The sequence below is a fragment of the Monodelphis domestica genome, chromosome 3, assembly GCF_027887165.1.
Source record: "Monodelphis domestica isolate mMonDom1 chromosome 3, mMonDom1.pri, whole genome shotgun sequence".
NCBI lineage: Eukaryota > Metazoa > Chordata > Mammalia > Didelphimorphia > Didelphidae > Monodelphis > Monodelphis domestica.
This window is the reverse complement of record NC_077229.1, coordinates 275761512-275787493: the sequence shown is the minus strand read 5'-3', so window position 1 is coordinate 275787493 and position 25982 is coordinate 275761512. Positions and strand designations below refer to the sequence as shown.

Below are 25982 nucleotides of genomic sequence, written 5' to 3'. Positions count from 1 at the left end.
AAGTTTGGAGAACTTCAACTGGTCACTCACTCACTTCCAGTTGGGAGTTTAAGGGAAGAAGTAGATCTCCTAGGCTGGGAAGAAACCGGTCTCTCTCTGGAGATCAACTGTGTCTCTTCCTGAGCCCCTAGATACCTCTCACTCAGCTCTAAATAACTACAATCAAAAGCCTTCAGTGGATATTGTGGACTGGGACTTTGAAGAGAGCCATCCACAGAGATCCTTTTCAAAGATCTCACTCTCCATCTCTCTCCCTTACCTGTCCCTGGACTCCTGTACTCAAGTTAGTTAGCTTAGGAGTGGGGACCAACTGGCAGCTGGCAAGAAGAGGAATTAAGGCGGAGAAGCCTTGAACCCCAAGACTTTGGAGGGCCAATTTGCCAGAGGGGGCAAGTTGTAGGGCTTCCTGTTCATCCATTTTCCCTGCCTGATACCCTTATCTGTTTGAACCCAAATGAATTATCTGTTACTTTAGATTTAGGTATGGGCCAGTTTCTAACAATAGTAAAGGGGACTAAAGATTTGGGGAAGGTCATAACTCTCCCCAAAAAGGGGGGGTTAACCCTGGGATCCCAGTGATCCAAAACTACCAGACCCAAGGAATATACATCTTTCCTTGGCTGTGAAGTAGTCCCAAGGTCCTGAAAAGAACTGGCAGTTGGTGTCCTTGAGGAAACCAGAGGCAAAAGAATGTGTCTTGCCTCTCAAGAATAGCTTGGACTTCAAGGGGGGCATTGTGTCATCTTACTAAGGCTTTCCCCTCTAGTTTTTGTCCTCCATCTCCCAAAACCATTCTCTGAGGAAGCATACTCCCTCTTTCAAGGAGACAAGACTATCTCCCCCCAAAAGAGAGGGGAAGAACAATCTCTTCACCCTTTTTCCCTCCATCATCCTTGTTCCCTTTTAGTCCCTATATTACATCTTGCTGCAGAGAGAGTCTAGGAGAGCTTATGTATCATAAATTTGTACCAGGGTCCAAGCATTTAGGCCCACTCAGTATATCCTGGTGACTTTCTCTAGTTCCACTGAGAACCATATGATTAAGAACAATGAAGATAGCAAATGGTATATATGATCAATGAAGGAAGCACAAGATTTTAGAGTAAGTGATAATGAAGAGTTGAGCTGACTTACCAAGGAGTCAAATATAGAAGGGAGGTGAGCATATCTAGTACAGGAATCCTGGCCCAGTAATGATCTGAGACATGGAGGGATTAGAAAATAGGATGAGTAAATTCCCAATTTAGTGAAGGCTCATAAGGCAGAGGGAAAGATGAAATGATAAATTGTAATTAAATAAAGAAATTACAGAGTTCACAAACAAGGAAATAGAATACTGGTTGCGAGGGTAAAATCAAGACTATGACAATATTCATGTGTAGCTGAGGTGGATTAGAAGAGAAGATCAAGTGAGATGAATAGAAGATAACCCAACAGTTTAGGGCATTTGAAGGAGCATCGATATGTACACTGAGATCCTCTGATAAGAGAGTAGGGGATGGGGCAGAGAGAAAGACTATGAAGCCAAAGACTATGAAGCCAAGCAATGAAATTATTGAGGAAGGAAGAAGACTGTCTTGGGGGGGATTCAGCAGATAACATCCACCAGGATCTGGATTGAGTGATAAATGTAAATAGTGTGAACCTCAAGGGAGAAGTTGCTGAATAAATGTGGGAGAGAGAGATAGTTTGGAAGTGACAATGGGGCATAAGGGCTATTTCTCCTTCCCTGCTGATGTGGTCGTCCATCCTTTGTTTTCAAAGAGGACCAATGACACCATGGGGTGATGTCTTGACTTGCCAGCGAATTCACAATGCTGGAGAAAGTCTTCCCATGTTTGGGGTGGACATCCTCCTAACTCACCAGTGGCTTTGAGGCCTGTCAGTAACTTTCTCCTTGGTTTAGCCCATCTGCTGAGATGGTTTTACCGCTGAGTGCTGCAGATTCTTCAAGCCATAGATGAAAGTTGGGTGAAAGGTGGACACTGTAATAAGGGATTATTTGAATGATAAATAATATTCTCTGACTTCCACAACATCACAGCACCAAAGGAGAATGAAAAGCCCTGAAAAGTATTCTAACAATTCAGAGATTCTTTTTTGTAAAAGATATTTTATTTTACCCATTACATGAAACAACAGTTTTCCACATAAGTTTTCTGAATTTATATGATCCAAATTGTCTCTCTCCTCTCTCCCTTCCCAAAGATGGTAAGCAATTTGATCCGGGTTATACATGTATTATCATGAAAACCTATTTCCATGCTGTTCATTGTTGTAAGAGAATACTCATATAAAATCAAACCCCAAATGAACTAAAGTGAAAATAGTACACTTTGATCTGCATTCTGATTCCAACAGTCATATCACTAGAAGTGGATAGCATTCTTTGTCATTAGTCCTTCAGAAATGTCCTGGATCACTGTATTCCTGAGAGCAATTAGTTGACCATCTCACAAGATTGCTTTTATTGTGTACAACGTTCTCCTCATTCTGCCTTTTTCACTCTGCATCAGTTCATGAAGGTCTTTCCAGCTCTTTCTGAAATCATCCTTTTTATAATTTCTTACAGTATAATAGTATTCTATAATCATTATATACCATAATTTGCTCAGCCATTTCTCAATTGATGGGCATCTCCTCAATTTCCAATTCTTTGCCACAACAAAAAAGGCTACTACAAATATTTTTATACAAGTAGGTCCTTTCCCCCCTTTTTAAATCTTTTTGGGATACAGACCTAGAAGTGGTATTACTGGATCAAAGGATATACACAGTTTTACAGCCTTCTGGGAATATGCTCCAGTTGCTCTCAAGAATGGTTGGGTCAGTTCACATTTCCACCAACAATGCATTAGTGTCCCAATTTTCCACATCCCCTCCAATACGTATCACTTTACTGCCATATTGGCTAATTTGAAAGGTGTGAAGTGTTACCTGAGAGTTGTTCTAATGGGCATTTCTCTAATCAATAGTGATTTAGACATGTTTTCAGCCCCAATGTGAACCATATAAGAAAAATAAATCTTATTATTTTTACTTTTAAAACAAAATAAGTAAGCACTGGCCAAAGAAAAGCATCCTGTTTGATCACCTACTTTATTCACCAAACTTAGCTCACAGACTTTTTGCTGCTTCCAAAATTCATCCATCCTCAAAGACAGATTTGCCTTTATCAAGGATATTGTTGAAAAAAATATAAGAATTAATTCTGGAAGGGACTCCAAATTCCTCTTTTCATAGGTACATAAACACACCCAAAGGACTAAGGCAGTTGCAAAAGTGTTAAGCAATTATCCCTGTAATAAATATACTAATATCCAAAGTAATCATTATGAATTACAATACTCATTTGAATATATGAATTTTTATATATTTGTTTTAAGAAAAAAATTTCATTATGTCATGACTCTTCTCCCTCCATCTTCCAAACTATAATTCAATTATAATGGAACTGGGATGTCATCAACATTGATATTCTACTCAATAACCCATGCATCCTTGCTTAACCTATATGATTTCTGCTGAATTCCCCCTAGAGATCCTCCAGAGAAGGTCCACTTTATGTTCAGAGGATTTTTCTCTAAATCTCTTTACATCACATGAAAAATATTGGTTAAACTTCATTTTCCCCACATGACTGTTCCATCTTCTTTTCTGGATGTACAGTTTACCAATAAGAACAATGGCTTATATCTTATGGCTGTAAACTTTTGAAATAAATTTTTCTGAAGAATTAAAGTTGTGAGTCACCCAAAGAGCAATGGAAAGAGGCACTGTGGGTGTGTATGGACTGTAATACATTACCAAAGAAAAATTATGTGGGAGAAAGGAGGTCATGTATATTACCAGAGAGAAATATGGAAAAACTACATATGCTTATTAAAATTAACTAGAGAAAAAAATAAAACATGCAAACCAGAGAAACAAGATTTCAAAGCAAAGAATCAGAAAGATGGCAAAAACAAATCTGTCTCTTAACACTTTAAAAAATAACCAAGGATGAAACTCAAACCACATATTTATGACCTGGTCCATTTACTTATCTCTGTCTTTAAAGACCCAGTGGTAGTCACCCTTCACTGCTATCTATAAATCTAATGGCAAATTTCTGTCTTTCTGAAAAAAAAGTATTTCTCCCACAAAATGATTATAAGCTTGCTTTGGTCTGATGCCTAGACACTCTACTCCATGGCTTTACGTCCCAATAGCCAAATTAATTCTGTACATATATATGAATATAGTATATATTCATGGGTATATGCTGACAGTAAAACTTAAAATATCTGGAGATCTGCCTTTTAGAAACCCCGAACTTCCAAGAATAGTACTAAATGTGGAAGCAGACATACTTCTCCTCCCCACTCAAAAAAAAAAGGTATCTGTAGAGGTAAACAAATAGTCCCTGAGTACTTTGGGAGGATTCTTACAGTTCCAAAAGGCTATAACTTTCTTGAAAATAGTAGAGTCAATATTTTCAACAAGTATTAGACATTAGAAGAATGAGTCTATAATGAAGTGACACAAAAATGTCATCTATAGTTCCAAAGTCTTCAAGTAGACATGCATAAAAAAAACCTCTTTACTATGTCATGTAACTAAATCTCAAAAGCACAGGTCTCTAAAATAAAGTATATCTCTAGGGTGTCAAACAAAACCATAAGATTGAAATCTGGGAGTAGGCAAAGACCTTGGAGGCTTGCTAATTCAACCCGCTTCTGAATGAGAATCTTAAATATCTTTGCTTTAACAACTCCAGTGGAGGAACTCATTACCTCCCAAGGCTCTTAATTCACCTTTTGGACAACATTCATTGTTAGGAAATTTTTCCTTAAGAGACTATCATTTCTGCATAATTTTTGATTTTCTCACACACGACCCTTCATCTCCATATTTTGGGCATTTTTGCCAGCTGTCCCCCATCCCTGAAATGTTCTCTCCTCATCTGCACCTCCTGGTTTCCTTTAAGTACAAGCTAAAATCCTACTTTCTATGAGAATTCTTTGCCAGTTATCTCTAACTTATCTTGCACCACATTTGTATATGTTGTTTTCATGTTGTCTCCTCCACAAGACTATGAATGCCCAGAGAGAATGAATGACCTATCTATTGCCTTTTTTTGGATCCCCAGCACTTGGTAAACTGACTAAAATATAATAAGCATTTAATAAATTCTTACTGACTGACTCATAAACATCCCTAGTTTCTTCAACCAATCCCTATATAGTATGAACTCAAAATCTTTCATCATCATGGTTGCCTTTGTGCTACTTTCCTGAATTCATCTATTCTTTCATTCTGTCCAGGTGGTCTGAACATACTCCAATGACAATATTTTTCCTGTTTCTGTTCTGTTTATCTTCCCCTCAAATGCTTTCCATTCTGGTTTCTGCAGTTTCACAAGAATATGCTTTCTTTAAGTACAATGCAATTCACATTTCCTTCTCTTGTATCTCTTACCTACTGAAAACAAAAAATAAAACGGAATGCAATGTAAAACAGTTGTAAATATTGGAAATAAAGACTCCAGAAAAATTATTCAACTATCTAAACTGTTAAAAAAAATCCCAGATGAAAAGAAAAAGGGCATAAGCTTAAAAGAAAAGATATTCATCCTTATATGACAAGAAAAGAGTACACAGTAAAATACTAATAGAAAGAGTACAATATGATTAATCCATCTGCTAGTAGGACTGAGCTATTAAAATTCTTTAGACATACTATATCATCTAAAACTGTGGAGCAGGATCATATAAAACAAACTCAATGCCCCATATGCTTGTTAAATTTCTTCTTTGAGAAAAGAGCTATGCTAGGTACTGGAGCAGATAACAGGCCTCTGTTGGAGACACCAACACAGGTAAATATAATACATAATATAACCACAATATGCTAGAAATGTGCAAATAAAGTATTATATATGGGACCCAAGGGGGAAGGAAACATTATTCTAGAGGATTTTTAAAAGATAGGGTGGAATTGAGCAGGTGAGGTGGGGGAACCAGGGCACAGACATGTTCAAGCATAGAGAACAGTATGGGCAAAAGTAAAGAATTAGGAGAACAAAGGACATATTATTTAGGGGATGCCAAGAGGCAGCTAGGTGGAACAGTGGATAGAGTACTGGACCAGGAATCAGGAAGATCTTCAGACACATACTAGTAGTTGTGTGACCACAGACAAGTCCCTTAACCCTTGTCTCGGTTTCCTCATTAATAAAATGGGGATAATAGTAGCACCTACCTCCCAAAGGATGATGTAAGGATAAAATGAGATATTTATAAAGTGTTTTACACACTTTTAAGTGCTATATAAATGTTAGTTACTATTGTTGTTATAGTATTATACCCATTTAGTTCAGAGAAAATATGTCAAATTCTTTATGAATTCTTGTTGGCTTAAAAAAAAACCAGAATGAATCCACAGTTCTAGACCAATACTCAATGAAACAGCAATTTTTTTTAATGAGTCAATGCAGAAACTGAGTTATGCATATTTTCAGACCAGAAGCTTTCTTGTTCCAAGGTTTTGAAATAGTGATAGTAGAAGGCTAATAAAAGTCAGTGGAAAAATTAAATCGTGAAAAACTAAAACAACAACAACAACAACAACAACAACAAAAATGACGGTACCAAAGTATTGTGTGATACTTTCCTAAAAATTTATTTCTGAGTTCCCTTGAACATGTCTTTCAATTCTGATAAAAATTAGCCACTATTATGGGTGCAGGTGAGTGTGTCAGATATGAGTGAATCAGACTCCCCTAGATTTAAGAAGAATAAGGAGGGATAACAGTTTTTACATAAGCTCAGTCTGCAGGTTCACACATTATGATCTTTCTGATGAATGGAGATTGTCAACTGTCCCAGGGCTTAAATGGCACCACACATTTTCCTGTAGCTTCCAGAATAAAAATTAACGAATGAATAGCCAGAATAATTCTTCTGACTAGTTCGATAAACTCTATCTTTAGTGAAAGATGATTTTAAAGTCATAGACTTACCCAGGCAAGCTATTCTATTGCTGGCCAAGTACAAAGCTCCCTCTGAGAGAATAGAGTTAATGAAGGGAAATATTTTTACCATCTACCTGGATGATTCAACCTCTGGAGCAGAATATTATTCACAATGACATGTTATTACAGGAAAAATCTCATGGGAAAGTTGTCTCTTCATGCAGGCATCAATTTCATAATACAGGACCTACAATCTCATAATATTTAAGCTGTCATTTCTAATCCTGGTTGGGTAAGAAATTATGTTCAAATTAAAACATTAGAGGCTGAAAAAAGTTTTGGTCTATGTCAAGTCAGAAGTTATCATCATCTTTTGTTGAGACTGTGTCTCCACATCTCACCCAGGTAGGAGGTATAGTGGCCACTAATACGCCCAATCTCACTGCTGATCAGCACAGAAGCTCTTTATTTTTTGTCCTGGGACAGTTTGCCCCAACTTGGGGAGCTTGGTGACTCCTTGCTCCTGGGGGTTCACCATATTAATACTAGACTAAGAAAGAACATCTTTAATCCTAGTGATCTCAGAATCCCCAAACTCAAAAGATCCATCAGTCTCAGCCAACCCAGTAGCAGGGACAATATATATGGGCCTCCCCAGGCAGTGTCATTATCTTCTAATAATGAAGAATTTGTAGGATCTAAATAAAGCTCTTTCCTAAGCAACCTTGAAATGGTGAGGAATTCTCCAAGCATTTATAGAACTATTACCATGTGCAAGGCATTATGTCAGAGGACAAGCAGACATAGACAAAAATAAAACAATCCTTGCCCTTAAGAAGCTTTCAGTTTCCCCTACTGGAGAGAAACAACATATACTCAAATAAGTAAATATAAGATATAAACCCCAAATACTATTAAGTAATTCATGAGGAGATAAAGCCAACAACTAGGATGTGGGTCACAAAATGATTCAATTGAGCTGAGACTGAAGGAAGCTAGAGATCCCAAGAGACAAGGCAAGGTGGGGGCACATTCCAGGGACAAGAGATACACTGAGCAAAGATGAAGAGGTAAGTAATGGAATGACACATATGAAGAACAGTAACTAATTTAGACTGGTTGTAATGGAGGATGCATGAAGGTGAGAAAAATAATGTCAAATCAGTTGGAAAGGAAGCTTGAAGAAAGACTGCAAAGGACTTTAAATGACAAATGGAGGGCTCTGCATTTTATCCTAGAGTTAACAGGGAACTGCTTCAAGTTTCTTGAGCAAAAAAGTGACATGGTTAGAAATATCTGCATGAACTGATGCAGGAAATAAGTAGAATCAGGAGAACATTGTACACAGTGACAGCAATACTGTCCAATGATTGACTGTGAAAACTTGACTTTTCTCAGCAATGCAAAGATCTGGGAAAATTCTGAAGGACCTATGATTGGGAATTCTGTCCACCTCCAGAGAAAGAACTGATGGAGTTGTCTTCCATATCAGTGTATTTGTGGTTTTATTTGGTGGTTTTGCTTATGTGTGAATTTGCTGTTACAGCAATGACCAAAATGGAAGTGTGTTTTGCATGATAATAAAAAAGAATATTGATTTGAAAGTTATATAGAAGATAAACCAGCAAGGGGAAAAACTAATTATAGAGGAGGATTAGGAGACTATTGTCATTTTCTAGTAGAGAAGTGATATGGGTCTGAACTAGGGTAGAGGTAGAGTGAGTGAAAAGAGGCAGTCTCTTATGACAGGAATGTATTTCTTCTTTATCTCCTCACAAAAGCTCAGCTCAAAAAAAGGACCTATGTATACAAAAATATTTATAGCAGTTCTTTTTGTAGTGGCAAAGATCTGGAAATTGAGGGAATGCTCATCAATTGGGGAATGGCTGAATAAGCTGTGGAGTATGATTGGTATGAAATACTATTGTGTCATAAGAAATGATGAACAGAATGATTTCAGAAAAACCTGGAAAGAGTAATGTGAACTGATACAAAGTAAAGTAAGTAGAACCAGGAGAACAATTTACAAAATAACAGGAATAATGCAAGATGATCAACTGTGACTTGGCTATTCTCTCTCTCAATTCTGAAGTACTTAAGAAGAAAAATGTTATCCCCTGCAGAAAAAGAACTGATGGAGTCTGAATGTAGATCAAAGGGTATTATATTTTGCTTTATTTTTTTTTCTTTTCTTTTCTTTTCTTTTCTTTTCTTTTCTTTTCTTTTCTTTTCTTTTCTTTTCTGGTTTGTGTTTTCTTACATAACATGGCTGTTTTTAATGACTGCACATGTATAACATGTATCAAGTTGCTTGTGTTCTCAATGAAGGGGAAGAGAGAATTTGGAACTTAGCATTTAAAGGACAGAATGTTGGGAATTGGTTTTATACATAACTAGGAAAAGCTTTTTAAAAAGAAAAAAATTTTTTTCTGAACTTATCATTTCATTAAATTTTGTTATTTATATTTTTATTCTAAAATTAAACACCAAATAGATCGAACATTTCAACATACACAGTAGAATTGGTTTTTTTTTTAAAGGATTGTACATGAAACTGTGGATCTCTGTTATGGAGAGTGCTCTTCTTTGAATTCAACATTGTGTTTAAAAGAAAAAAGTTTGGCTCAAGGGTCACCTCTTTTTCCTGATCTGTTTAGCTGAAAAGTACCTAAGAATTATTTTGTAATTCATTTGCATATAATTTGCACTTATTTGTACCTTGTCTATGGTTATTTCCCCTGACAGAATAGAATGGAATGTATTTTTGCCTTTGTAATACTATATTTAGCATAGTTACTTGTCCTATAGTTGGCATTTTAAACATGCTGCTTTATTGCAATATATAATATCAAGGTCGAATGACACAATTCAACAGTGGATAAAAGCTGAAAATGACTCTCACATTGGGAACCTGGGTACCTAGAGACAGTGGTATCCTCAGCAAAATTAGGGAAGTTTGAAGGCAGAGTAGAATTAAAAGGAAAGATGAGTTCCATTTCCAATACCCTGAGTTTGAGGTATCTCTAAAACTTACATTTGGAGATGTCAAGGAAATGGTGACACAGGATTGGAGTTCAAGAGAAAGAAAAAGGCAGGATCTCAGAATCACCAGAGTACAGAAATGATACTGAAACTATGGCAGTTAATGAGAATACCAAGAAATAAAAAAAGAACTCAGGGCAGAACTTTATAAGTCAGCTGCAGTTCAGCAATGAGACCCAGATGATCATCCAGCCAAGGAACCTGATGAGAAGCAGCCAGGCAGTGTCAAATGACCACTATCCAGAGTGGTCATTTGAAATGAAAGGCAAACAAACACTGACAGCCATGCAATTGGTAATGCCTGTCTACAGGACACAAAAAACTGCTCGAAAGGAGAAAGCTTTAGCCTCTAAATCACTAACTCTGAAGAAAAGAGCAATCAGAAATTACTGTTCACTCTATCTCTATAAGACAGGGACAAATGAGGAAAATGCAAGTCCAAATAAGGGACTTTCCCCCCTTAAGCTTCCATAGTCTCTTCATTCAATCTGGTTCTGTACCATGTACAAATTACAACTTCATCACATCATAAAACCTGATGATCATCAAAATAATCCTGGGTTCCCTACAAAAGGTTGAATTATGTTCAGTAAACTTTATTTTAAAAGACAAGGTTATTCATTATATGTTAGGGGGTATAATAAAAGATACTAGAGGTAGAGAGATACTACCAGAGGGTGTCTATTGTAATAGAGGGGATACCCCAAGATAGGGATACTTCAGAGATAGAGAGATACTCTGAGATAGAGGGATACTCCAGAGGGGATACTTCTGAGGGATACTTTGTCACAAGAGAGATACTTTTAGAGGGTGCCTATTGATCAATACTAGATGGCTAATAGATCAAGATATTGCCTACCCTCCTCCCTCAAATGCCACCTGTTTTTGTTTTGCTTCCCTCTCCCTCCTGCTTCCATTCCCCTCCCCCCTCTTAGTCAGTCACCTTTTATGATACTCAAGGTGAACTATGAGGTTTAGAGAAGATACTCTTTCTCAAGTAAGGAGGTTTATTGGGGAAGATAGGACAAGGATAAAGGATGAGGTAAAAGGGATGGGGGTTTCCCTAATCTATACCAGGAGTTAGAAGGTTATTGGGAGTATGGCAACCAGTCACTATCAGAGACAGTCAGAGAGAGATAAGAGGACAATTGCTTTCTTCTTTCTTCTTCAAATGCAAATCTCAGATATACAATTAGTTCTTCAGGGTCAGCCACCACCATCAGCCACACTAGCCAAATATTAATTCAAAAACCTCTCCCCCAGCTCTAGAAGCCACAAGGGTCCCTCAGCCTAGGTCAGAAGTTAAGAGGGGTCCAGTCAGAAGCCTCTCAGCCTAGCTCAGCAGTAAATCTCTCAATTCAGCTGTGGCTTGGCTCCAACTGCTTCTCCTGGGAACATTCCAATGGAATGTTACTTTTTGATTGACAGATGATGTCCTTTGCTTTGTGTTACATGCTTGGCTTGCCTTGCAAATTTTCTCTTACACAGGGGACATTTACATTTAAAAATTGTTCAAATAAGAGGTTCCTGATCTTAAAGGAATTAACCTTACAGGGCAAAATTCAAGTTAGTTTTTTGCATGGTTTTGGAATAAACCAAGCCTATTTATAAAGGAATCACTGAATTATTTGTTGACAGGCTAAGTTCTAGATAGAATTCTACTTACATGCCACAAATAACTCAAATATGTTAGAGGAAATAGATAATAGCTATGGCAATGTGAAATCTTTTCAAAAACAAATTTTAGCTACTCAGTAGTGTTATTTTCTAAGTAATAAGATAATTCCTGAGGCACATGCAAGCTACTAAAATCAGGTATTATTATTGTATGAATTAATTTAAAACAAAAATTATTCTCTGACACACATCATATTATGAAATTCAAGACAGCCATGTCCCTCAGACTTCTAGTTTATTTTACTACTAGTAAAAAATCTGAATTTAATTATTTAGCTTTATAGTAACACCAAAACCATATCTTGAACTTTACAGCATTTGATTCTCATTTTACTAGACAATTAAGGCATCAGCACAACCTTAAGAATGCAAAAACCCCATTACTTTTGTTTTCTTGTCCATATTATCTTTGTTTCTTTACTTTTTACTGCAAATAAGACAGAATCATTCAAGTTCATCCATAACAACTACTACTATAACAATTACTTATATTTTTATAGCACTTCATAATTTACACTGCACAACAACGCTGGGAGAAAAGACTAATGTAAGATGCTAGAGTAATTAATTTGAAGGGAGTCAAGCTCCTGACACACTGCACCAAAAAAAAAAATAATAGAAAGAAATCCCATAAGAGAAACAGCTTATATACCACACACACAAAAAAAAGTCAACCAAAATTAAGGATAAGCAAAGCAGAAATTAATGCTAATATATTTTTTAAAATAATGTAGAGAAACTGAATCATTAGATAATCCTGTGAAGGTAACAGAGATGGAAAAAGAAACACAATTTCTTGAAAGAAGTCACTGAATGAACAGCTACCAGATCTAAAGAAATAAAACATGAAATGGTAATGCTAAGGAATTAATGGAACTAAATAAAAGATGGAAGCTTGGAGAGAGCAGTTAAATGGAAAGATTTTCACAGGTTCTCCTTGGAGCGGCAAAGAAACTGGAAGAGTTGATTTTACTATGCATTCAAAGGCAAGATATAATGTAATATTATTAGGTCTTCTCATTTTGCAGTGATCATGACAGTTGCAAAAAAACCATGACAAAAACAAAACACTGCAATTTATGTGTCAGAACCTGTTGCAAAGAATGAATCTATAAAGAATTTCTGCAAAGTACTAAAAACTAGAAGCCTTGAAATTAAGGCTACATATACTTAGATTATGAGTCACTTTAATTCAAAGGTAGGCATAAATGATGATGGCAAAATATATGTTGGAAAATATAGTTCAGGAGTAAGGAATGAGAGATGGTAAAGACTTCTAGACTATACATATATATATATATATATATATATATATATATATATATATCGCCTTACACTTCTACAGCATGAATACATTTGATGAAAAAAGAATTAAAAGGTGCTCAACATAGAAGGCACCAAATGACATATCAAAAAATGATTTTATTTTAATAAGTAGGAAATGATTTATAAAATATCATTTCTGAGTCAGCTGTCAGACTTACTAAGGCAAGGATTAAAAATGTCATGATCACGAGTTGACTCTGTGGCTACACTTCACTTTACATAGAAAATGTGCTCCTGAAATTCTGATTAAATAAGACCATACTTTTTCCCTCCCAACTTAAGATTTTGTCAATATTTTCTTCATTTTGATACGATTTTCAACAGGAGTAACTTCTAACTGTTTAGCTGAAAGCTTCTCTGTGCCTGAACTTGCCAAGTATTCAATGATCTATAAGTGAACACTTGGGTAACAAAGGGAAGTTTTTTTTAAATTTTATTTAATTGATTAATTTAGAGCATTTTTCCAGGATTACAAAAAAATCATTCTTTCCCTCCCCTCTCCTCAACTCCCTTCCATATCTGATGCACAATTCCACTGGGTTTTACATGTGTCTTTGGTCAAGACCTATTTCCATATTATTGATATTTGCACTAGGATGATCATTTAGGGTTTATAATCCCAATCATATCCCCCATTGACCCATACGATCAAGCAGTTGTTTTTCTTCTGTGTTTCTACTCCCAAAGATTTTCCTCCAAATGTGGATAGTATTCTTTCTCATAAGTCCTTCAAAAATGTCCTGGATCATTCATTGTATTGCTGCTAGTAGAGAAGTCAAAGGGAAGTTCTTATGTAGGAAATATAAAAAGTGAAAAAGAACCTTTTAAGTTTAGGTTCTATAGGGTTATCTTTCCTGAATTGTCTTTTCTAAAAGCTGAAAATATCTTTACAATATTTAGATCTATGAGATATTCTTAAATATGTGTTTTTCTTCATTTAAGTCAACTTAACACAGGTACAGGTTTAGTTTTTCTGATTTATCTACAAAATAGTTATTATATATTAGACTAACAAAATTGAGATTTCGATCTAACACATGTCACCTAAGTCTATGTGCTATATAGAGGCATAAATAGTAAATGTATACATATGGAGCACCTAGGTGGCCAAGTGGATTGAGAGAGGCTTAGAGATGGGGAGGTCCTGGGTTCAGATCTGGTCTCAGACACTTCCTAGCTATGTGACCCTGGGCAAGTCATTTAATCTCATTGCCTAGTCCTCACTGCTCTTCTGCCTTGGAACCAATACACAGTATTGATTTTCAGATAGAAGGTAAAAAAAAAAAGTATATATGTTGCTTTTGACCACACAAAATAAGATACCCCTCCCAGGATGAGCTCATCACTTCAATACTCATCACTTGCTAACTCAAGCCTTAACTGTTACTACCTCCCCTTGGTCTTCTCTCCCCTTTGATTGGAGAGCTAGAGGACAAACTACCAAGCTCCTCCCAATTTCTTCGTTCATAGAGGGCAAAAACCGGATTCTTGGCTCACTCTACTTTGCATCTGCTACTCTTAATTGGATTCAACCCCAAGGAACAAGATGCCCCTATGCCAACTACTCCCTAATATCCTGCTCCCCCAAATTTCCTGCCTCTTTTTGTGTGTTTTCTCCCCCCTTTAGAGTATAAGCTCCTTGAGGACAGGGACCATCTTTTTTTTTATTAATTATATTCCCAGTTCTGAGCACAATTCCTGGTTCATAGTAGGTGCTTACCAGATGTTTATTGGAGTAGGTATTACATACATACATACACACACACGCATAAGAACCATAATATCAATGAGAATTCACATTCTATGAAATCCTTCATAACCACATAATTTTAGGACTTTGAATAATTAACCATTGTTTAATGCAAATCCAATGCAACCCATGAATGCCTCATGCTGATTTCTATCATTTGGCAAATAACATCATAAGTAAGGGAATATATATAATATATATATATATATACCCTGAGGGTAGCTAGATTTTATAAAATATCTTGAAAGGCACTTTAGAGTTGAAAAACATCCAAGCTATAAATCACAGACAACCCTAAACTCTAGAGGAAAGAATTATGAAAAATTGGTTGGCTGAAATTCTGGCTAGTTATTTGATATTATTCATGAAAGAGAGAAGGTAAGTAAAGATCAATCAATTCTAGATTCTGATTTCCACTGCCAAGGAAAAAATTCAAGAACTGGTTTGCAATGAAAGTGTTCAGCAATGTCAGGAAGAAGATCCAGTACTGGGTCTAAATCAAAGAAGGATTTTTCATAGTCAATTAGGTACTCTAGACACTACTATTGATAGATATTTGCATCACAACCTGGAACACATCCTAAAAGAGATTCATAATTTTAAGAATTTGGTCTAGCCATCCACACAAATAAAACCAAGTACACATAGAAAGCCAATTATCCAGATGATGGAATAAAGTTGAATGGACAACCTATAAGGCTTGTTTATCAGTATAAATAAGAATAAATAAAACATGAATTGCCTGTTGGAAATAGAAAAATCCTTTTATATGCCAAACTTCTCTCTTTCAAAAAATCACTTAATATTAACCTACTTCCAAGGATGTTTGCATGGCAGTAAATGATCAAATACTACAGTATTCTGAAGAACCAAAATTAAAGATCATCAAAAGGCCATGGCAGATGTGAGCAGGTAACACCATATTACAAACAAGAAATTTTAAAGAATAAGTGGCGTAAATTAAGTCAAAGTAATGTGTATATGTAACAAAGAAAGATGGGCTAGTCTTGTAGAAAACAGGGAATACAGACGGATAGCATGCTTGCTTTCTTGGGATCCTTGCAATGTCAAGAGAAGGCAAGAAAAGATATCCTGGGGTGAAGTTATGGCCCAGAGTCTTATATATCCAGTGATGGGTTACAGCAGAAGGGAATTCTCCCATTAATAAGATCATAGATCTATTTGAATATAATTGAACCTTATAGTAATGGCCTTTGGCCAATGGCCCAAACCACAAATCAAATGGGCTGGTGATAATCCAAGCTAGTACTTGAGATGAGACACAGAGAGGTTATTTCTACTTTGCATATATTTGTGCGTGCATGTTGTCTTATCCACTGGACTGTGGACTTCTCAAGATTAGGGACTGTCTTTTGCCTTTCTTTGTATCCTCAGTGCTTAGATAAGTTCCTGGCACATAGTAAGAACTTAATCAATGCTTACTGACTAATTTTACTCAGTCTGCTTATTGGCACGTTTAGTTTTTTAAAAATATTTATAAACTAATAAATATAAACAAAAGATTAAACTTTGCACTAATTTGTATTTAAGTAAATAAAATTCAAATGATAAATTGTTCTGACTTTTCAGTTAAGTACTGAGCAGAATTTTTTGTCCCTTTATTCAAACATTTTTTCTCTGATAAGGTCATAATCAGTGTGTACCCTTCTTTGAAGTCTACTCTTTCTCCTTGTCTTATTTTATAAAAACTATGCATATTTTCCAATATTCCTTATACTTATCTGTCTTCATAGTATTATATTATTCCATTAAATGGAATCACTTTCCCACCACTGAACATTTAGGCTGCTTCCATATTTTTTTGCAATTATGAATAATGCTGCTATGAAAACAACTCATTTTCCTAATGTAGAATTCATGAAGGTTCAAAATTGTATTAAGTAGGGAATGCATTTGTTAATAGAATGATTTTCCTCTAAAAGAAAAGCAGAATTAGGGTGGCCTTATATATTAAGTAACTAATATGAAGGTGAAATAAAGCACTAAGTACCTAGTGAATCATCCCAGCTCTCATGAAAGACTAGAGCTGGCTGAAAACCTTTACTGGTCTTTAGAGTGGCAAATTAATCTGATGGATGAAAGGCAGCTGATGTTAAACCTCTTGATTACTTAACTGCATTGTGGGTCAGTCCACATTTGTTCTATCAATAGCCACCTACATTTAGATTTTATGATTTTTTTATGATGTTTCTAACTTCAAAAATAGTATTTCTGTCATTTTTCCTAATTTTCAAGAAGCAAAAGGCTTGCTACAACCAGCAGCATTTACCATCAGTGCATGGTTAAAAAAAAAAAGGTAGGAGAATGAGATGAGGCCCTTAAGGAAGTTCTAGCAAATGTTTAAAGAGAGTTTTAAAATGGATACTGTGCTTAAATCTAAGGCAACTTTTGATGTAGGAAGTAGGAATTTGACTGTGTGGGCATGATAGTGTTGGACCTGGAGCTGGGTGAACTTAGAGAGAATGCAAGCTTCTTGAGAGGAGTAATTGTTTCACTCTTGGTCTGTATCTCTAGATCTGACATAATTCCCGATACAGAATGGATGCTCAAGAAATATCTGTTGATTGAATGGATGAGGAAACTGTGAGATGTGACTGCAAAACCATAAATTCTCTCTCTCTCTCTCTCTCTCTCTCTCTCTCTCTCTCTCTCTCTCTCTCTCTCTCTCTCTCTCTCTCTCTCAAAATACATTTATTTTGTATCATCCTTCCTTCACCTAAAAAAATAACTGAATATTCCTGCCATTTTCTTTAGTGTAAATAATGCCCAAAGAGGACAAAAAACAAGGTGTTCTTTCTGAGACTCTTTTCCATGATATTTCTGGTTCATTTTGGAATATTATCTGAAAACTTGCCCATAAATATAAAAAGAATATTCTGTAGAAATTTCAATAAAATGCATGTAATTCAAGTTGACATTATTTTAAATATACTTACTGAAATTAGTATAAGACATGATGAATATTTTTGTTTTAAAAAATTAGATATATTGTACCTCTAATCTCTGTATTCGTCCCTTGAAGAACATGAACAGGGAAGAATTTGGATAAGCCGCTTCTTTCTTCAGAAGAATCTCCTTAGCTTCATCCAAGCCTGCCTTGTTATCACTGCCATCCAAGGCAAAGAAAGGACGAACTACAGTGTGATACCACAGTAGAGCTAATCTAAAGAAAATCAGGACAGTGAAGTTAAATAAACAGTTTACTGGTCTTTTTAGTCTTTATTTTTAAGGGCATGTCCTGCATCCCCCAAATATCTTTCATTAAACTCAGTTCTGACCCAGATGTGGACTTGTATAGGCTCTAGAAACAAAAAGGCTATCTTTTAATATATTTTAGCTATGTCAATACTCTTGAAAATGTTAATTAAAAGTATAATGCAAGATAAAAAAAAACATCCTGCTCTTTACAATTATAAAAACACTTCCATTCCCTGTGTCATTTAAAAATGATAGCTAAAGTCAAGTCAAGCAAACAACTAGTCAAAATTCAAACAATTATTTACTTGTGCAATCAATGCAAACAAAAGTGCAGTGTAAAATGGAAAGAAATCAGTGCACAAATTAAAACATTAATCCTTCATTAGAGGCCTCAGTCTCCCCATTTGTACAATGTGGCAGCTAGACTAGATGACCTCTAAGATACATTCCAACTCTAAATCTAAGATCCTATGTACTTTCAGCCCCTTTAAAATATGTGAATTACCATATCCTTTCTACTTTGCCTAGTAGGAATAGTATTTGCCTTCATCAAAATAGACAGTCGTATTGTGTAATAAACAGATAGGCTTTGATACAGACAGTCATAGATGTAACTCACAAAGGTTAGGGATATAAACCTCAAAACTTGATATTAATAACTGAAAAATAACAATTATAATGGATTGGATTAAATAGCTAAAATTATCAGAAAAAAAGATCCTTTCCTCCACTATTCTAAAACTTAATCATAAATTATACCTCATTATGGGTTGGAATTATCATAATATAATCAGTTTCTATAAATTTAGTAAAATCACTGAGACTAATAAAGCCAATATAATTATAGAATATTAAAAGAACTGTTGTTTTATTGCTTGCAAGGATGTACTTAACATAGAATCTAATAAGAAACCTGCTTGAATGAATAGATAAAAACGAAGAATTACTGCCATGACAATTGTAGGTACATATGCATACCCAGTAATTGGTCACAATTCTCTAGCACTTCACAATGTGTAATAATACTTTCCTCACAACAATAATGGCATGTGGGTAAAGCGAGTATTACTATCCCCATTTAAACAATAGAGAAACTGAGCTTCAGCTAGTTCAGTGGAGGGGCTGGGTCTTGGGCTCAGGTCTCACTTCAAGTCCAAAGACTTTCCACAAAATTCTAGGTTTATAAAGTCCATTCTCTTAAGAAAAGTATTTCCCAGAAACAGTTTTTATACCATTAGCTTCTTTAGTCAATCAGTACAAAGGACTAAGATAAGTTTGTTCAATAAAAACTTCAAAATTAATGGGATTCACATGAATAATGAGGCTGGTAAAAAAAGGTGCAAATGCAATTTTGACCTGCAAAGCTTCCAGGAATAAGAAGGTAGCAGCATGGTCTGCCCCCAGCAGTTCACATTTGGAACGCTGCGCTCCATTCTGGGGTTTTGGGTTAAGGAAGGCCATGGTCAAGCTGCAGAAGAGGAGAGCAGGCTGGTGGAAGGGCCCTGAGCTCATGTCAGATAAGGATCAGGAGAAAGATGTGGGAACGTTACCCTAGAGAAGATACGGTCTCAGGGATGTGAGAGCTCTGTTGAAAGCATCTCATCTCAGAGGCTGTGAGGCAGAAAAGGGGTCCTACACTTCCCGAAGCCTGGAGGGAAGGCCCCGAAGCAAGGGATCCAAGTTACAATGGCAGAAGTTAGCCCTGATGCCAGCGAAACCTTAACCGTTAAAGTGTCCAAAAGTGGACGGGGCTGCCTCTGAGGCGGTGGGGTCCTCCTCCCCGGCAGGGCAAATGGCAGCAGCAAATCCGCAGGGATGAGGGGGCTAGAAGACTGCCCCGGTTCCTCCCAACTCAAATTAGGTGAATCGAGGACCACTCTTTGTTATTTTCACAGGACCGTCCTGGAGGATGCTTTTCAAAATAGTAATGGACTGGACCTGTGATTTCACTGGCATAGGGAATGCCCTGTTGAGGAAACTCCCTCAGCCAACGGAGCAGGTCAGCTCTTTCTTACACTTACAGTGTCAGAGAGTTACCCAAGTGTGAGCACCGTGTAAGTCTGTAACGCTCTGAAAAGCAGGACCAGGAAAGTCACCGAGACCGAGGCAAGCCTTGAACCCAGATCTTCTGGGCTCCCAGAGCCAACTCTACCTACTACACCGTGTAAATGAATCTGAATCTCGGGTTAGAGAGCAAAGTCCCTGGCATGTTGGCCAGCCAGAAATCATTTAAGTACTTACTAGGCGCCGGGCTCTGGGCTTATGTCAATGGTTCACAGAGGTCTCCTTTGATAGCATCCCCTTGTTTGAGGGATCTGACAGGTAGGGGTAAGGTGTAACTTCAGGCAGAAGTTCTTGCATCATTATTTAACGCCAGCAGACAGTCAGGTTCCCAAAGACAGCCTTCCCTGATTTCACTGGGGATGACCATGGAAGTCAGAGCCTCACCTAAGCCTTTGTTCTAGCCAGCGAGAAGCGGCTTCTCTGCCCACCCGTTCCAGCACTTTTGTTTCCAATGGGGGCACAGAGAGAATAAAATAATACGGCCAGCTCTGACTGATGGGTAAAATGTCCATCGTACTCATGACACCGGCTCACTGACTAATAGGCCACAAACTACATTTCCAAATATTTAGTCTCTCTAAGAAAAGAATTCTCAGAATCACATAAAAATTTATAATAAGCTTTCATAATTCCAAACTCAAATCAAGGAAGATAATCTCAAAATCACACCACCTGTACAGCTCCAAAAAACATTTGAAATTGTAAAATAAAAGGTTGTTCTCGATGGCCTCAGGGGGCACCTTACTAGCTCTATCTCTCCAATCTGCAGGATTCCTTCATTTAACCATACTAACATACATTTTCACTTTTATTAGAATTTTAAGAGAACTAAAGCCTGACTATCAGAAATCTACAGGACAACCTCCTACAGAATAAAAGGTCTCAATGATGGGAGGAGCTTTATAAGGCATCAAATCGTGCCAAAGGACTGATTATTTTACCTGATGTTTCCTTTAAAGTCTCATCTTTGATTGAAGTTTACTTACTTTCAACATTACATTATCTACCAAAGCATTGCAATATAGCTACTCACGTAGCTAAAGGAGCCTTCATGTCCTTACTTTCACTTGCATACATCAAGGACGAGAGGCCCTGCAGGCGGTCTCCGGGAAAACCCAGCAGGTTGATGATTTTGAGGAGGTTTGGGGGCACCATGGATATACAAAGATGAAAAAGTCCATATCCAAAGCTAACGGCCCCTTTCAGTCTATTCAGGGATTCCTCTGATACCCCTTCCACAGGAACGTGGTTATCATTTGCAGCGTCTGAAGGTTCTTCAGCCAGCTTTTTCTGATAGACTTCCTGTAGGGCGTTAATGTCTAAGTAACACTTGTTGTAGATTTTCCAGGCTTTTCTGAGGATCCACCCACCTTTTATATATGCTGAGGGGAAAAAAAGAGAAAAAAGTCAGAAAAAATGGGTTCTTCATGAATCATGTAACCATGGAAAAAATATTCTAAATTAATTAAATAAAATTTTAATTAAAAAAATAAATAAAATCACACAAAAAAAGAAAAGAAAAAATGGGTTCTTTTAACACATGAATGACCACATTCTGAACATAAGAGCAGTTAGGAGAATGTTCAGTATTGCATATTTAAAGTCAAGATAAACTCTAAGCCAATTTTTAAAAGAAAACAGCACGTTTCATAAGAAGATTACCTACATTTTTAATTTTAAATATTAAAATAGTCACAATTCTAGACATGATTGCTTAAATTGTCAGCAAACAATCTCAGTGGTCTGTTCGATGTTTTTTTTTCAGTCCACAACATTAGTGACTTTCCACACAGCCCTATTCTCTCTATGTATGTCACCCATGGAGCTCCCATCCAGGAAGGCTATCCAGTGAAAAGAGGGTGTCTAGAATAAGTTATTCTCCTGCTGGGTACAAATGGCTGTTATTTTCAAAGTTCCTCCACTATTTTTTGCTATACCCTTTACTTCATCAAAATGTAGGTTAAAACATGGATCATAAAGAATATGATTTTTAGATTTTCTCCATCTTGCTTAGTTTAGCACCCAGAAATGTGCACACCCACACTACACTGGCATGTGCTAGCAAGTGACAAATCAGAATCAACTGACTGTCCCCTAGGCTGTCAGTTTGAGCCACCACTGGCACATGTGAAGCACAGGAAGTGATGTATAGAAATGCCTTTGGAGTTCTTGTCACTTCCTGTGGAGAGGGCTGGGCGTCAGTTCGATCCTGGAACTCAAGCCTGGAGGAGCTCCCTCAGACAGCTTCCTTGAATCAGTCAAGTGGTGAGTGATAAGATTGACTTCCCTTTCCCTTGGCTCTCAGGGAAGGCTGCCCTTGGCCAAGGCCTTGAACTCCTGCCTGGCTCAGCCTGAGCTGGAGCAGTATGAGTTAACTCTTCTGTGTGTGTGTGTGTGTGTGTGTGTGTGTGTGTGTGTGTGTGTGTGTGTGTGTATGTGTGTGTGTGTGTGTGTGTCTCTGTGTCTCTCTTTTTTCTTGATTTCTTCCTCATATTGTAATTAAATCACCATAAAATTCCATTATGACTTGAGTGTTTCATTTAGGATTTAAGAAATTAAGTCCTTGGTGACCAATAATTATTATATTCAGTCTCAACCCTAAATTTACCCCTTACAGTCTGGCTAATCCATGAAAGTTGTGACAAGTGCCCTCAAAATTCCCTGAATTTTCTTTCCTCTTACTCTACTTCCTCCTCACTCAGTCAATTTTTTTTAACAGCTAACTCAACTTCAAAACACAACTGGTAGAGCAGGTAAGTACAAAACAATTTTTCCCTCTTCTCTTTTCTCCTTAAATTGAATTCAAAACAGCTATTTTTCTTTTTTAACATTAAGTGGCAGGGCCCTGGGGTCTTAGCTGGAGAACCTGTTTATAAATAGGGAACAAACAATCTAATTAACTGACCCTTGCTGATTAGCAGTGAGGAAACTGCAAAAAGGAGCTCTTGCTTCGATCTCTCGCAACAAAAACTGCTAGATCACTAGAGTAAAGGTAGTGAGTCAGCTTAAGGCCCATTTTCCTGCTTTTCAGCCTCTCTAGTTTTAAAAATTTAAGTAGGCTTTGTTTGGTCCTAGCAGTTTAGCCTGAGGGCTAAGGGGAGATCACTTGTGACCTCTCCCAAACTTAGTTTTAAAAGGAGCCTCAGCTTCAGTCAAAAGGCTTTGTTTTTGTCTGTCTTTTCACTTGTGACTCCTCCCAAATTTTTAAAGGGAGCCTCAGCCTCAGGAAAAAGCCTTTGTTTTGTCTGCCTTTTCACTTATGACCCCTTCCGAACTTTTAAAGGGAGCCTCAGCCTCAGGCAAAAGACTTTGTTTTGTCTTCTTTTACACACTGAAGAACTGAATAGATTCACACTCAAAAGCCTAACCAAAAGAAAGAAAAGGAAAAATTACAACAAAATAAGACCCTTGGCAGTAGAGCCAGCTACTGACAAGGGGCAAAGTTACAGGTAACTTAGTGATTGACTTTAGGAAAATGTGGCTATAGCCAGTTCATAACTTACTTAAGAATTGGCTTATCAGCTCCATGACCAAATTTGTAAATGTATTATTCCTTGTCTCTCTGAAATGACTCATCCCAGAGAACTTATGGCTATATCTGATCGCTGCACTACTCCTTGGGATTGTAATTGTTGGAGCTGTAATATTGTATCTAATTTTGTTTAAGAGAGCCCTGGAAAATACCATGCATAAGATAGAGAATCGAATAGGAGGATTATGTCAGTCTTCCCCTGAAAAAACATATTTTCCAACTAAATCAAACAATTGTTCCTTCTATTATTCAACAACTTGCAGAACAAAATACTCGGTTTGAGCTTATGGAGGAAAGTTTGGGGGAGATCATAGCTTCTATACAAAGTATTAAAAGAGACTTAAGGATATCCCATAATAGGAGTGATTTATCTCTCCATATTCCATTGTTATCAGATTCCCTGTCCCACTCTGCTCTATGCAATTTGGCTCCTAGTTCTCAAATAGTTCCCCCCACTCCTAACCAACCCGCTTCTCCCCCAACCCCTCAGCCCTAGACCCTCCCCCTACCCATACCCCCTGTTCTGCTCCCTCAGCCCTAGCCCCCCACTCCTGACCAACCCGCTTCTTTCCCCCCACCCCCCTCAGCCCTAGCTACTCACCCTATCTATGCCTCCTACCCACCCCCTCAGCCCTAGCCCCTCCCCTACCTATGCCTCCTACCCTGCCCCCTCAGCCCTAGCCCCTCTCCCTACCCATGCTTCCTGCCCTGCCCTCACAGCCCTAGCCCCTCCCTCTACACATGTCTCCTACCCTTCCCCCTAAGTCTATGTCCCACCCCCTACCCATGCCTCCTACCCTGCCCCCTCAGCTCATGTCCCCTTCCCTACCCATGCCTCCTTCCCCACCCCCTACCCCTGCCTATGATGATTTCATCCCCAACCCCCTTGCCGGCTACCCCACCTACCCATGCTACCTTCCCTGTCCACACTACCTTAACACCTCCACTTTTAACCATCCCACCCCTTCTTCTCTTACCTAACCCATTGAAAATGGAGCAAGAAGCCTAGAAACAGGAACACTAGATAACTCAGATAGAAGTTTATTTCCATTAAGGGAAGTACCCACCTTTAATAAAGATGGGAACTTGGTAAATATAAGATACCATATACCTTTTAACCCTGAAGATTTAGATAAATTCAAGGAAGATCTTCCATCATTTGAGGAAGAACCAATATTAATTATAAAAAAAAATTGGAGAACATATTCAGAACTTTTGACCCCACTTATATGGATGTTGAAAATTTGTTAGAAAAATTTCTGACAAAGAGAGAGAAAAATAATGTCATCTCTCTGGCTAATCAGAAGCGAGGTAAAAAGCACACCATTGGCCAAATGAAAATCCACACTGGAACCTCAATGTTGCACTAGATCACACAAAACTAAACCAGGCCAGAGAAGCATTATTGACAGTCATGAGAGCTTGCTCTGATAGACCTGAAAAATGGTCAAAATTTGAAAGAACCCAACAAGAATTTGATGAGACCCCCTCCCAGTTTATGCACAGACTTATTGACGTAGGAAATACATATATGGACCTTGATTTGACCAGAGAAAGGGACATTAGACAAATATGCAGGCAATTCGTTAAGAATTGTTTTTCAGTGGTAAAAGACTACTTTAAAACTAGCTATCCTGATTGGGACTCTATGGACCTTGAAGAATTGAGGAGAGTAGCAGCCTATGTTTATAAGGGTCATGTAAAATAACCTGGGGAACACAATAAGTTAGTGGAAGACAATGAAAGAAATTGAAAGGTTACAAGGATAACTGAAAAGTAAGGCAGAGACCATAGCCCCTTTGCAGGAATCCACAGATAAATCATTAACATGCTCTTTCTGTGGGAAGAGAGGCCATGCAATGATGGTCTGTAGGAGCTGGCTATGGGAAAAAAGAAATAATAACAACTTTAGAAATAATAACTATAGGAACCATAATGCCAATCAAAATAATGACAGTGCCCCTAATGAGGAAAATAATAATACCCAACATAATGCAGCTTGTCCACGCTATACTCTGGGTGAAAACCCCCAACAGCATGGGAGAATCCCAAAAAACTGCCCAAGTATCTTTATGAAGGTGTGAAGGGGTGGGGGGTTAGGGCCTTGGAATCAAAGAGTGAAACCTTTAATTTTCCAGACCCTGATATTTTAATGCCAATAATCCCTATATACCCCCTGCCCCACATAGTAAGGAACCTCATGTCACTTTAAAGGTGGGAAATTCATACTATGATTGTCTTTTGGACACTGGGGCATCAAGGTCAGTTTTGGTAAGCAAATCACATGCAAAATGTGCCTCTACTGGTTCTCTAAATGTAGTAGGTATATCAGGAACACTGTTAAAGGTCCCAAAACTTTCTCCTCGCATGGTATGCATGGGACCCCTAACTGCTGAACATTCTTTTCTTTTAATGCC

General features: G+C 37.4%; 1 protein-coding gene across 3 annotated transcripts in view; it reads right to left on the bottom strand.

The window, feature by feature from the left end:
- TTC39C (tetratricopeptide repeat domain 39C) overlaps window positions 1-25982 on the bottom strand; it is a 110767-nt gene that overhangs the window by 32564 nt on the left and 52221 nt on the right. For 2 of the 3 annotated variants that reach the window (XM_001362747.5, XM_007487605.3), the window contains exons 5-6: window positions 21067-21415; window positions 17766-17934 (exon numbers count right to left, since the gene is read on the bottom strand). In XM_001362747.5, coding sequence (XP_001362784.1) covers window positions 17766-17934; window positions 21067-21415 — 518 coding nt within the window. Of the gene's footprint in view, window positions 1-17765; window positions 17935-21066; window positions 21416-21699; window positions 22454-25982 lie in introns of those variants that run through there. The other variant, XM_056823804.1, reaches the window with a different exon arrangement.